The following is a 14,010-nucleotide window of genomic DNA, read 5'->3' as shown; positions in this document are numbered from 1 at the left end:
TTGGCGGTGAAGATATACAACAACAACATGGCCGCAAAAAAACTGTTATTGTTGGCGTAAAATAAATACCTTTCAATAGCCTAAAATAGTTTTCTATTACATAATTAACAGATCAGGAAAACACTCATACTTCCTTTGTAATGTGTATACAAAAGAAAATCCACTTAAGCCATAGTCTCACTTTTGCCGGTTGAGCCCTGGTCCATCCCGGTTTGCTAACGCCGGTTGACCGACGAGGACCGGGATGATTCGTAGCGTAGACATTTTTAACGCTGTCACACTATTTCCCGGTGCCGCCCCGGTTGAAGCCGGTCAACAGCCGGGCAGAGTCCCGGTCAACCCGGACTGGCTACGGTTTATCCCGGTCAAGCCCCGGTTGTCGCCGGTAGTGTCCCGGTGAAAGCCGGCAGCGTCCCGGCATAGCCCCGGTTGTCGCCGGTAGTGCCCCGGTGAAAGCCGGCAGTGTCCCGGCAGAGCCCCGGTATACCGTAACACCGCCGGCACTCACCGTGTCTATACCGGCATTAGACCCCGGCAGAGCTACGGCAATAAATCGGTTTCACCCCGGTCGTCGCCGGTAATGCCCCGGCGGAGCCCCGGTGAATGCCGGTGGCATTCCGGCAGATCGCCGGTTTTCTTATGTACCGTAGCTACACCGGGACTCTAACGGCATTCATTAAAATGAAAGAACAGAAAATTGTATGAAAAAGTTAACGCTTTCTGCGCAAATTGAGGGTGTTGACATGTTGATTTTCTCTTCTTTCTTCGCATATTTCTAAGTAGTGTGGTATTCTGCATTGATCATTAAAGTTTAAATACAATTCACCGTACAATATTTATTTTTTTACATTTTACATTTTCAGTTTTGAACCCCCCAAATTTTTTTAATCCATTTTTTGTGAACCATTTATTTACAAAATTCACTCTCATTCATCCAAATGTTGAACAAACAACACTTTTTTAGTATGTATTAATAGATAAATGAAATATATATACAAAAAGGAATAAAGAAACGAGGGCAGTTTGTAAAACATACATGCACCCCATATGGGCTGTCAGTTGTAGTGGCAGCCATTGTGTGAATACGTTTTTTGTCACTGTGACCTTGACCTTTAACCTAGTGACCTGAAAATTAATAGGAGTCATCTGCCAGTCATCATCAATGTACCTATGAAGTTTCATGATTCTAGGCCTAAGCATTCTTGAGTTATTATCCGGAAACCATTTTACTGTTTCGAGTCACTGTGACCTTGACCTTTGACCTAGTGACCAGAAAATCAAAAGGGATCATCTGCCAGTCATGATCAATGTTCCTATGAAGTTTCATGATCCTAGGCGTAAGCATTCTTGAGTTATCATCTGGAAACTATTTTACTGTTTCGAGTCACTGTGACCTTGACCTATGACCTAGTGACCTGAAAATCAATAGGAGTCATCTGCCAGTCATGATCAATGTACCTATGAAGTTTCATGATCCTAGGTGTAAGCATTATTGAGTTATCATCCGGAAACCATTTTACTGTTTCGAGTCACTGTGACCTTGACCTTTGACCTAGTGACCTGAAAATAAATAGGGGTCATCTGCCTGTCATGATCAATGTACCTATGAAGTTTCATGGTCCTAGGCATAAGCATTCTTGAGTTATCATCCGGAAACCATTTTACTATTTCGAGTCACTGTGACCTTGACCTCTGACCTAGTGCCCTGAAAATAAATAGGGGTCATCTGCCTGTCATGATCAATGTACCTATGAAGTTTCATGGTCCTAGGCCTAAGCGTTCTTGAGTTATCATCCGGAAACCATCTGGTGGACGGACCGACCGAAGGACCGACCGACATGTGCAAAACAATATACCCCCTCTTCTTCGAAGCGGGGCATACAAATTAACAAACAAGTGATGTCATCATCCTTCGAAAACGAGAAAAATTGCAATCTCTAGTCACGAGTCTTTTCTTAAATAAATTGTCAAAAAAAACATGGCAAAAGGAAATTACAATCTTCGAACATAGAAATCATCTACAATGTATGCTTGAATGAAAAATAAAGAAAACAAGAGCTGTCAGAGGACAGCGCGCGCTCGACTATTTGAGTGCTTGACAGTATAGCATAAGCCATCATGGGGAAATTGTTCAAATTATTCAATAAGGTCAAGGTAATAGTTCAGGTATAGTTTCAACAATCTATTGAACATTTGTAAAGACATAAAACAAACTAATAAGATTTTTTTCCAATTTTGATAGCAATAGGATGTTTGGACGGTCCTTCAAAAATAAAGTAAATAAATATTTGTTGTTATTTTTTAACCATGTTTCAAAGAAAACTATATTTATTTTTATTTATTTTTTTTTTTTGGGGGGGGGGGGGCGGGTTCGCAGGGATTCTGGGTTGGGGCGTGGGGTATTGTTTAGTTTGGGTGGAGACCATTGTGGTATTCAGGTAAGTTTTGTATTGTCAAATTATGAATAAAATCATACATAAAGAAGTTATGGCAATTTAACTAAAATTTATTCTTGTGACCTTGAGAGTCAAGGTCATTCAAAGGTCAAGGTCAAATTTAAATTGCAAGGTACAGTACCCTAATGGTAGTAAGAAAATATTTTAAGTTTGAAAGCAATAGCTTTGATACTTTAGAAGTCAAGTGGATCTAAACACAAAATTTAAGAAAATATTCAGTTACTAAGACAAACAAGAGCTGTCAGAGGACAGCGCGCTCGACTATTCGTGTGCTTGACAGTATAACGTAAGCCATCATGGGAAAATTGTTCATATTCAATAATTTATTAGACGATCTTGAAAAAAAAAGGAAAAAACAATTATTTTTTTTTTTTTGGGGGGGGGGGGTTGAGAGGGGGTATAATGTGGGGTGTGGTCATTTATTAGACGATCTTTCAAAAATAAAAAAAGGGATTTTTTTATTTTTGCTGAGTGAGGTAGGGGGGGTAGGGGGGGTGAGGGGGGTATAATGTGGGGTGTGTTAATTTATTAGATGGTGTTTAAAAAAAAAATTGGGGGGGGTAGGGGGGGGGGGTAGGGGGTGGAATGGATTCTGGGTAGGGGCGTGGGGTATTGTTTGGGTGGAATCCATTGTGGTATTCAGGTAAGTGTTGTTTTGTCATAGTAATAATAACATGTGTTCATAAATAAAGAAGTTATGGCAATTTAAGCAAAATGTTCAATTATCTAAGTGTAAAAGGGGCCATAATTATGTCAAAATGCTTGATACAGTGGTCTGCTCTTGTTTATAGGATGGGGTCATGTTGGTAAACAAGTATGCAACATATAAAAGCAATATGTCAAAGGGTATAGGAAATATTTGGGGTAGTACGCAAACTTTAAGATAGATTTATCAATAATATGCTTATTCTAAGTATAAAAGGGGCAATAATTATGACAAAATGCTTGATAGAGTTGTCTGCTCTTGTTTATAGGTTGGGGTAATGATGGGTTAACAAGTATGCAAACTATGAAAGCAATTGAAAATAGTTGGAGTAGTACGCAAACTTTAACATTTGCTGCATATTCTAAGTGGAAAGGGGGCCATAATTATGACAAAATGCTTGATAGAGTTGTCTGCTATTGTGTATAGGTTGGGGGTCATGTTGGTAAACAAGTATGCACAATATTAAAGCAATATGTCAAGGGACAAAGAAAATATCTGGGGTAGTACGAAAACTTTAACATTTGCACGCTAACGCAGACGCTAACGCCGACGCCGGGATGAGTAGGATAGCTCCACTATATATATTCATATATAATAGTCGAGCTAAAAAAGGGCCATAATTCTTACAAAATGCTTAATAAAGTTGTCTGCTCTTGTTTATAGATTGGGGTCATGTTGGTAAAATTTTGCAAAATATGAAAGCAATAGGTCAAGGGACATTAAAATTTTTGAGGTGGTACGCAAACTTTAACATAGATTTATCAATAATATGCATATTCTAAGTGAACAAAGGGCCATAATTCTTACAAAATGCTTGATACAGTTGTCTGCTCTTGTTTATAGGTTAGGGTCATGTTGGTAAAGAAGTATGCAAAATATTTAAGCAATATGTCGAGGCACATAGGAAATATTTGGAGTGGTGCGCAAACTTAAACATTTGCACGCTCACGCCGACGCCGAGGTGAGTAGGATAGCCCCGCTATATATATTTCATATACAATAGTAAAGTTAAAAATGGGGGTCACCAGTAAAAAAGGAAAAGTTCCCGCTTTACAATCAAGGTTACCCCCCTTTTCCAGAAACGCCATACTGAAATTGAGATTTTTATAAGTCAGCATAAAGATGAGCTAAATGTTCAAAAATATTATAAATAGATAACAAAAGAGGAAAAGCCTATAATCAACTCATAAACATATAAACATACATACATCTCATATATCATGTGTGAGATGGAACCTACTCAGTGCAGTCAGATTTGCTAACCTAGTTTGAAATTGCACGTGAAATGCGTTCTTCTATAAATAAGACTTGAAAATGTTACAGGGAAATAAGAACATTAATAATTAAGTAACAAGGCACATTTAATCATTCAATCAAACACGTTTAAAGGAAAATAGATTTATCAATTTATCAATGACTAGTGATACTAGTGATATTAAACATTAAACGTATTATGACAAACAAAACAAATACATGATTGTCATGGTAGTTCTTTGAAGAACTTCGACAGGTTGGAATAAGTGTCTCCAAAAGACGCTTGGCATTGGTGACGCTGGGCTGACCGTCAGAGTTATTCATTATAAAAATGTTCTTGAGACCATCGCGTTCAAAGATCATTTTGAGATACATAAGGTTGAGTCCAGAGCCAGCTATAATATTTATGTTGTTGCAGCATTGAACACATGACTGTAAACAAGAACACTCAGTGACTGCAAGTTCCTAGCTTTTTTCTGGGTTGAATTTGAGTCCATAATCTGTCTGGTTTCATTTTCCTCCTGCACAGGTAATCAGCATACAATGTATCACTGAAAAGATCACACCATTGTTCCTTTGAAGTTGATATTTGACTAGTACATGTACTTATATTCAGGCAGGTTCATAAGAACTTCAACAAGTTTCAGTCGAACTAAATTATGCATAATTGCAAATTGTGTATGAATAATTTTAACCATTTTATTTGTTTAAATAAAAATATTTGGTCTTTTCTGATTTATTTGGCTTCAATAAGCCTTCTCAAAGTTGTTTCTATAAATTGACAACATTTTCTTTATGTTATTTAACAAAACAATCATATACAGATGTCAAAACCACAAGCACTTGTATAGGAGTAAGAACTGACATTAAGTGTTTCATGAGAAGTGTGACATAATCCATTATGATATGCGTCATCGTTTTTATTTATTCAGACATTACCGACATAGCATGTCATTACTAGTATTTTATATGATACACCCTTTTAAACTGGATTTATAATTATTGTAAGTGTAAACACCACATATTATATACATTCTTCATCCAAATGTTATTACAAAATACATGTGTTATCCCTACTGGATATGAAACTGACTATTAACGTTACATTTTATTTATTACTTAAAACATTGGTTCTACATTAACATTTACATAAATCAGTGAAATACCTACTTCGTTTCCATCTTATAAGCCTGTCTGCTATAAAGGAGAAACTTGGTGAATGGTCCTTCCCGCATGTATTTCCATTTTCAATTGATCATTGGAACATACAGTGTTGACAAAAAGAAATTAACCGTTCCTGGACCACCAATGTTGTTGATCATTGCTGAAAATATAATAAATATGCCGCATTTTAATTTGAATAACCATAATACATAATTTAGGTGATCACACAAGTAGCAGTCATTGGCATATCATTTTCAGAATAGTAATTTTAGTATTTGGGATATAATATATCCTTTTTTGTTGTTTGTTTGAGGAAAACATCATTACTTGGTCATAAAATTCAAATATGCTGTCCTTGATTTCCATGCATTTACAACACAACTTTTTCCTTACATGGCATATTTTCTTTTTCAAAATGAAAGCAAATATGAGCTGATTATGTGGTAAAAATCACTGACAGGGTGCACTTTTCCTACAAAATCTACTTTACTCCAATTATGAATAATGAAACTGTTAAACTTGAAAAAAAAAATTGCATCATCCATGTACCTTCCTGTACCGAGCTTTGTGTTGATAGCAAAACAAGGCATTCCTTTCTTGAAAAGTTGAAGACTCTTCTTTACGTGATGGGTTTTGCCGTACGATAACCCGTTCACATGGCTACAGTCATCACACAAGCATAAATCCACTTTATCCCCTTTTACTGCTCACCAACAATATTAATTTTTTTAAGTGACACGGGTTCTAAACGTTATTCTTTACAGTGTCAGTGGTCAAAATGTTCAAGCGTTTGAAATTCGTATTTCCAGGAATCGTTTTCTTCATAAATATCAACACAGCAATGCATTAGTTGACGTTTATCATTCACAGTTATCCAGTCACATTAATATGAACAATAATAACACTTTTATTAATCTTTCTCTTTCAATAAAGCAAATTGCTTTTTCTTTAAACGACCCAATCAGTCAGGTACAATGTCGGCCATATTTGTTGTCATTGTATTTAGCTAGCGGGTCCTACATTTAGTATTTCATAGCGTATTTATCGAATAATCGTAGTTTTCAGCACATTCCCGGATAACGTTCGGAGTGACGGATATGTACGAAAGAAGGTAATATTGCAAGAAGTTCATTAGATTGCTAATACCTTAAAAAATGTATCAGAAAAACTTCTTCTTACTGTCTCCGTACACACTCGTATATTTTCGGCCTAGACCGTCAAGTGAGGAACTTATTCTCGCATGAATATGCAAACAATAATAAAAACTATGTCGTACCCAATGCTTAGCAATTTTGCTTCAATAACATTTTTTACACGCTTTATGACACTGTCATATTATATACAGTGATGTTCTGTATTTACAATGCGGGTTTTTGAGATCTGCGAAGAACTTCTTCGCAGGGACCTATATGTTTGTATAGGCCCCTCTTCTTTGATTGCGCATGAATGACCGCCAAGTGGTAAATCGGACTTTTAGGAATTCATTCATTCGTGGATGTTTTGGAAAAATGTATCATTACTATGGCCTTAGGGCTTCGCCCCAGGCCAAAAACTAACCTGACGCATAATCCGCGAAGCGCGCTTTATCGTGTAAGTGAAATTGTTGTTATGATGGTCAAGATATTTAAAAGAACTGAAAATCACGAGGACTGCAATACTAAATTTGTTGTTTTCGAACTTAACCACCATTTTATTCTTTCAGTTTTAGCGATTTTTAGTTGAGAACGGTATTCAGCATGTTAATTGCCATTACAATTGGTAAATGGAGCAAAATAAAACAACAAACAAATAAACACACACAGATAATGGAAGCTCTAAGACACCGCAAAAGCATGTTGCCTCAGAGACGTGACGGTTTCGTCAATTAGGTAATTGTCAAAGAAATGACATCGTGGTTTCATCTATGCGCCGACTAGCAAGGGATAGATACATCGTCCTGTAAATGTTAATGATGAGGATGTTGATTATGATGATGAGGATGGTGGTGGTGGTGATGATGATTATGATGATGATGATGATAATGATGATGATGATGATGATGATGATGATGATGATGATGATGATGATGATGATGATGATGATGATGATGATGATGATGATGATGATGATGATGATGATGATGATGATTTTAAGAAATCATTTATAGTGAACATATTTCACGGAGGATTTGTAAACGCGTTGTAAATATTATCTCGTCATTTACCTGCATGATCCGCTTGCACGTGAAACTCGATGTATGTGAATGTGACATTGTACGGAAACGACCTTCTCCACCATTGATACCCGGTTTCATTGCCTGTTGTACTGCACGTGTAAGCGTAATCGTCGACAGCCTCAGAAGCATATTTATAAACATTGTTTGGGTGGGACGAATGTTTTGCCATTCTGGGATGCTCGTGTGCGATATCAACTGCAAAAACAAATACATGCTATGATTGATTTGTAGTTATATTCATTAAAAAATTAATACAATTATAGTCATTCACTTAATTATAATTGTGCCAATTGTGTGAGTGTTGTAGTACATTTTGTTCCAATTATATATTTATATTTCTGACACAAACGCATTTTTACGTATGTACAAAAACATTTATGTTGATATAAAATGAAAATAATATTGTTTAATACCACTACGCAGATTGGAAAATCTGTGCGAACATATATTTGTATTCCTTTTTTAAGTAACATACATTATAAATAATAATAATAATAATACAAAAATATAATAATAATAATAATAATAATAATAATAATAATAATAATAATAATAAGGATGTCAATACAAAGGAGTAAACGTAAATAATACATCAGTCGGATTTAAGCAAGACTCCAATTATTATTTATTAAATATGGGATATGTATTGACATTATTAAATAAGCGGTACAGTGTACATGTTAATTTATTTGAGGCCTTTATTGTTGGAATATATTCATTTCTAAGTTTATCGACGAAATCAATTTTTAATCTTTATCTAAACACACCTGTACTCGTTCTCATTTCAATCTTAATTACTGTTTGTGCTTAAATTAGTTTCTTATGTATACATGTAATTCTTTTTCATATAAGGCAGTGGGTTCTTCTACTGTGAAGCCTTTTAAGCTGCAAAATGTCCAGCGAAGTCAACACATAATCTTAAAAATGCAAAATTGAGAAAATCCGGGCAGGTTAACTAACTAAAACCAATTTTTTTAGAAATAATCTGGAAGTGTATAGGCAAGAATATTAAAATCCGCCGTACAATATTATTTGATATTAATTTCACACGTTTTTTTGACAATAAATACCAATGTTATATCAAAAGAACTTTCTGTCATAGAAATAAAATATTGCACTCGATTATAGAACTATGCAGCATGATCCAACAAACAAATCATCTTCTAGAAATTATTGGTGTTTGTTAAGATTAATCCACATAAGGTCATCGTTAATGCAAAAATGTAATAAGTCTTCAAGTTGTTGCGCTGGCTAAACATGATTCCATAAACGTTTCTACTGCTTTAAAAGCTGTATATTCGCCTGAACCACTCACTTGAATACACTTTCAATGCCGCTTGTTCGAAAAATGTCATAAAATATCCGCCATCTTTACTATATTTACATCGCATTATCAAAACCTCGTCTAAATCAGACTGTTGCATCATTGACGTTATTCCCTTCAATATCCAAAACCATCCGTGAGAAAATATATTTACCGTATTGACAGCCTGGTCCGAACATTCCAGGTGCGCAGGCGCCATTACATGACCCGTCGTTATTACATGGCTCGTTTTCACGGCAATGGCATCTAAGAGAGCAGCCGGGCCCGAACCTGTGGAAACCATCGTTATCCACGACGCACGAACTGCCTGTGACGAGTGTAAAGCAAATAGTCAAAGATACATTATTTCTTAGAAGTTAAACATGAACTGGATGTGTTTGTATTATCAGACGATATTTCTATTTTACGAAATATATGCAATTTATTTAAACATATTTATTTATTTTATCTAAAATGGGGGGGGGGGTGTCAAAACACATGTTTTCTCATAATAATGTACGAAGCGTTTAGTGTGCATACGTTCATGCTTTAATTTTCAACGAACATAGTGTAAGCATGGTTGATTTTTGTAACGATTCATTTACTTATACATGTCATTTGAATTAATTATCAAAGTTGAACTTGGCGATATAGTATACAAGAACATCAATACATACAGCACAAATATGGTATGCACTAATAACACAATAAAACAGCCCATAGAATGTCAAAATTGCACAAAATCAATCAAAATACAACTTTTGAATGCTCCCCATGTAGCCATTTGCTTCACTTTAATGGTCATTGCCAGTTATTTTGCACTTTGTCTTTTAGCAAAAATGAAAAAAATCATCAAGGCTATGGCAAGGATGTTTGAAATGTTCTGTAACATCTGTTTATTTTTCATGATATATTTGTAATAAAACTAATAAAAAAATATAACGACTTCATTTTTGTTTCTTCTTCCCAACATAATGTTTCTTAACATTCTTGCAAGTAATAAATCGATTCTGTAGTTGAACAAGATAAACCATTATTTATTGTTTAATCTTTTTAACAAATAGAAACAAATGACTGACATAGACAATTAAAAGAAACTTAATGTTCACGGCCCTACACTCCAAAAAGGATTAATTAAGCAGTATTATTTTGATTGATTTTGAGCAATTTTGACGTGCTATTTACCTCATTGAACCCTGTTTCGAACTTTTCAAGTTTTGTTTTACCTCCATTACGCATTTCAAGCTTTGTTTTACCTCCATTACGCAGTTTTAAAATAAACCGATATATTTTTTTATAAAATAATGGAAAATGTATAACACATTCGCAAGCGTTTACTTTGATTTAATCAAGTTTGGACCCGTTTTCTAAATGTTGAAATAATCAAAATAATCATTGAAGATGTGATTTAAACTAAGGTTTTGAACAACTCTCGTTGAGTGTTAGACTACGTGTGGCTTCTAGTGGACCCAGAGGTATTTTTGAATAATCTACTAGTATAGTACTTACAAGTGCTATACGCAAGTTTTATGACGATGTGCACACCATTTTTTATTAAAAATGTTATAAAGTATTTTCACTCATTTAACGTAGTGGCCTAAATGTTTACTTCACATGACTAAGATTTTAACACGAATTATATAATTGCATCAATTTGTATGTTTACTGCAGAAAGAAAAACTATATTTTGTTAACATTATTTTTATGGTTTCGATTTATTTATCTATTTCGCCTCTGTATTCCATTAAGTTTCATTTTAAAGAACGTCGATGATATATAACGAAGAAAGATGCTCATGTCAGATATTTTTAAAATTATTTTTCATTAACTCATAATATCTTAAAAAATACATAGATTTTCATTTCATGGAAACGTTTAACACCAAATTTAATTCAAATGATTTTAATAGAAATGACGATGCATGAAGACCGGATTACTTTGACACAGACTTATGTTTCTCTTGCAACACTTAAGCTAATGTGTATATTATCATCAAACAAGAGGACCAAAGCCATGCCTCGCTCATCCGAGAGTAGAGAAAACTTTACTTTTGTGAGTAGCTTTTGTGATGTTTCCGGTAATATTTAGACCTCAGCGTAGATATCATTAGAAAAAGTGTTATGAACAAGTTTAATGATCATTTGGCAAACACTGTAACTTTAAGAACAGGTTGATAAAATGAAATATGAAGCCACCAATAGACATAATACTTTAATAGGTGACGCTGATTGCAAAAGAAAATGTATGATTTATAACGTATTTCGTGTCAACACCCAAAAAACGTTATTGGCCACTTAAATCGAGATGTCTTGCAGATGTCAATAATATGTTGCCCTTAAGTAAGATGTAATTGAAATTAAAGTATTTTCAGAGAGCCTCGTGGGAAGAAGGGTTTTAGCTACAAATGGCCAAGACTGAAAAACTATTTGTGTATAAAAGGTATGTTTAGAAAGAGATTTTATAGACACAACAACACTGGGATTCATTACAACTATAAATTTGGTCAATTAAACATTTTACTTGCGAGAATAATTGCCTGTCAGTTAAAGGTCATACACATATGCATGCGTGTTGTATTAAATTTCATAGGGACCATTAAATATGTGTATTTACACTAAATGTACAAATATTTGACAGCGAAATTTGTTTTCGTAACTTAAACATTCGCAATTTGAAATTAAATGAGACAACATAGCTTTGTAAAACGTTTTGTTTAAATGTATAAAAACGAAGCTGAATTCACGCGGAATTTTTGTATCATGCATACATACATTGGTTCTTAATGTATGTAAATATATTTGCAAAATGCGCGCTTTGTTTATGTTAAAGTTAGGTTTTATTGCATGAGATTTTAACATTTTAAATATAAAATCATTAACGGCGTAATTGCGTAGTCAGTTCCGTGACAGATAATTTTCCTGGTAGACGATTACATCTAAGCATACGATACCAACTGTAATAAAGATTTCTGTGTGTGTTAACTAGAACCTGTAGAAATAATTGTTTTTTTCGTGATTGTGCGTCATAGGTGTTAAATGTGGAATTCAAGTATAATGCTGAACAAAAAATCTATATTTTGTTAACATTATTTTTATAATTTCGATTTATTTATCTGTACATTTCGCCTCTGTATTCCAAAAAGTATTGCGAATTCCATTCACATTATATAATAATCATAACGAAAACTACACAAAATATTAAAACAAATTATAGAAAATGTAAATAATATACTGCAAGTGTTGAACATTTTTAATTGCAAAAAATATATAATTTTTACATCATAATAGTAATATTTTTCATAACTATGATAATTGTTGTCAAATTGCAAACTTTTATCCCTTCAATTGTAAGACATTGACAAATTATACCCAAAACATTAGCGAAACGATCTGGTGCTTGTGCGCTTTACATATATCTATGGCGCTGTTTGGACATAGTTGTTGTCTGGTCAAGATCTTCGCGTGTATTTGCGTGTTTTTGTTTATACGACAAGCTTCACCATAGCAGCAATATTCGAGAACCGATCATAGGCGAAAACACCATCTATGATATAAGCGTCGTAAGTCGAAAAGAAAGTTGGTGCGTGCACAACAACATTATTCAGCAATTTTTCTCACCAACATTAAGTTGACCTCTGTTTTTGTCTGTTATTGTCCTGTTTGTTTAACCATATTTAATGATAAAATTTTTTAAAGATCGTCTTTGTTTTTGATTGTAATAGCTAAAATGTTAAGAAGAAGAACCATATCACTATTGAAAGGAAGTATGACAGAGAACATAATCACTCAACGAGGCATAACTTTACCTACACTTTAATGTCCCAAAAGAAAACCACACGTCTCAATTGCGCTCGAAAGAAAAAAATATCTTTTTTAATGAACATTGTACTTTTTAAAATTATTGCATGCGTATAAATCGAACAAACGTCGCTAACGTTTAACCTATCTAGGTGAGAAACGCGGGTATTGATACAAACATGAATGAACGATATAAAATAAACAGCATTGCAATAAGCTTTGAAATCCATACCGCATATTTGCATTGACGCCACATAATTTCAAGTTATTTCTCCATCAAAAGTGTTATTTCCTCTTAAATATGATGCTCTTTGAAATTAGGAAAAGAAAGTTGCAATCTGTATTTGATGAAATACTCCTTTTCGGAATAAAAACGAATAGAAGTGTAGTGGTTCAACTAATAACACGCGTACTGTCTTCAATTAACACCTCGTTAAGAAAGAAAAAACAACACAACAAAATCATGTTCGTGAAAAGTGAAAGTCGTTTGTACACATTATTTTTTAAATAAAAAAGTGAACTAACATCTACATACCGGACGCATTAAAAATCCAGACAACACACAGTGCTAATACGAGGAGTCCTCGATATTCCATATAAAATGTAACCATGAATGAAGACTAAACGTTATATGAAATTTTATTTAAGACTTTGTCCTTGTATATCACTCAGTTACAAAGGGTCGAGTGTTGTGATCAGCGACGCAACTAGATGAGTCAGAAACTACTGCGAAGTTGGTGACAGAACAATAAGGTTAAACTGCATGCTAGCTACCACAGAAGGAAGAAAAGTATCTATAGTACTTGAAACATTATTTATCTTTATTCGCTACATGGAAATAATGTCGCATCAATTCACATCAAACTTCTCAGAAAGATCAACCAAACAAAGAAGTCTCGGAGTCTTCTTCAGTGGTCATATATTGGATGATTTTAAACAAGTTGGTTGCAACCGAATCATAGTTGACACAAGTAGAAGCGTGAAAAATATAAGCGTCCTTGAGCTGTTGGCTGTTGGCTGTCGGAGGACTTCATATTAATATGAAATCCGCTAATGATTTTATTTTACGGATTTAAAATGTTTTCAGTGAATTAAGCCTTATTTATGTATAAATG

The 14,010-nt window shown here is 34.3% G+C and overlaps 1 protein-coding gene across 1 annotated transcript in view; it reads right to left on the bottom strand.

Moving 5' to 3' along the window:
* LOC127872302 (multiple epidermal growth factor-like domains protein 11) overlaps positions 1-13,563 on the bottom strand; it is a 153,834-nt gene extending 140,271 nt beyond the window's left edge. The window contains exons 1-3 of the mRNA XM_052415665.1: positions 13,431-13,563; positions 9,274-9,426; positions 7,784-7,990 (exon numbers count right to left, since the gene is read on the bottom strand). Of these exons, the coding sequence (XP_052271625.1) occupies positions 7,784-7,990; positions 9,274-9,426; positions 13,431-13,506 (436 nt within the window). The 5' untranslated portion in view covers positions 13,507-13,563. The remainder of the gene's footprint in view (positions 1-7,783; positions 7,991-9,273; positions 9,427-13,430) is intronic.
* Between the last annotated feature and the right edge of the window lie 447 nt (positions 13,564-14,010).

This window comes from Dreissena polymorpha, chromosome 1 (genome assembly GCF_020536995.1).
Source record: "Dreissena polymorpha isolate Duluth1 chromosome 1, UMN_Dpol_1.0, whole genome shotgun sequence".
Taxonomy (NCBI): Eukaryota; Metazoa; Mollusca; class Bivalvia; order Myida; family Dreissenidae; genus Dreissena; species Dreissena polymorpha.
Note: the sequence above shows the minus strand (reverse complement) of the source record. Positions and strands in the feature narration are given on the sequence as shown.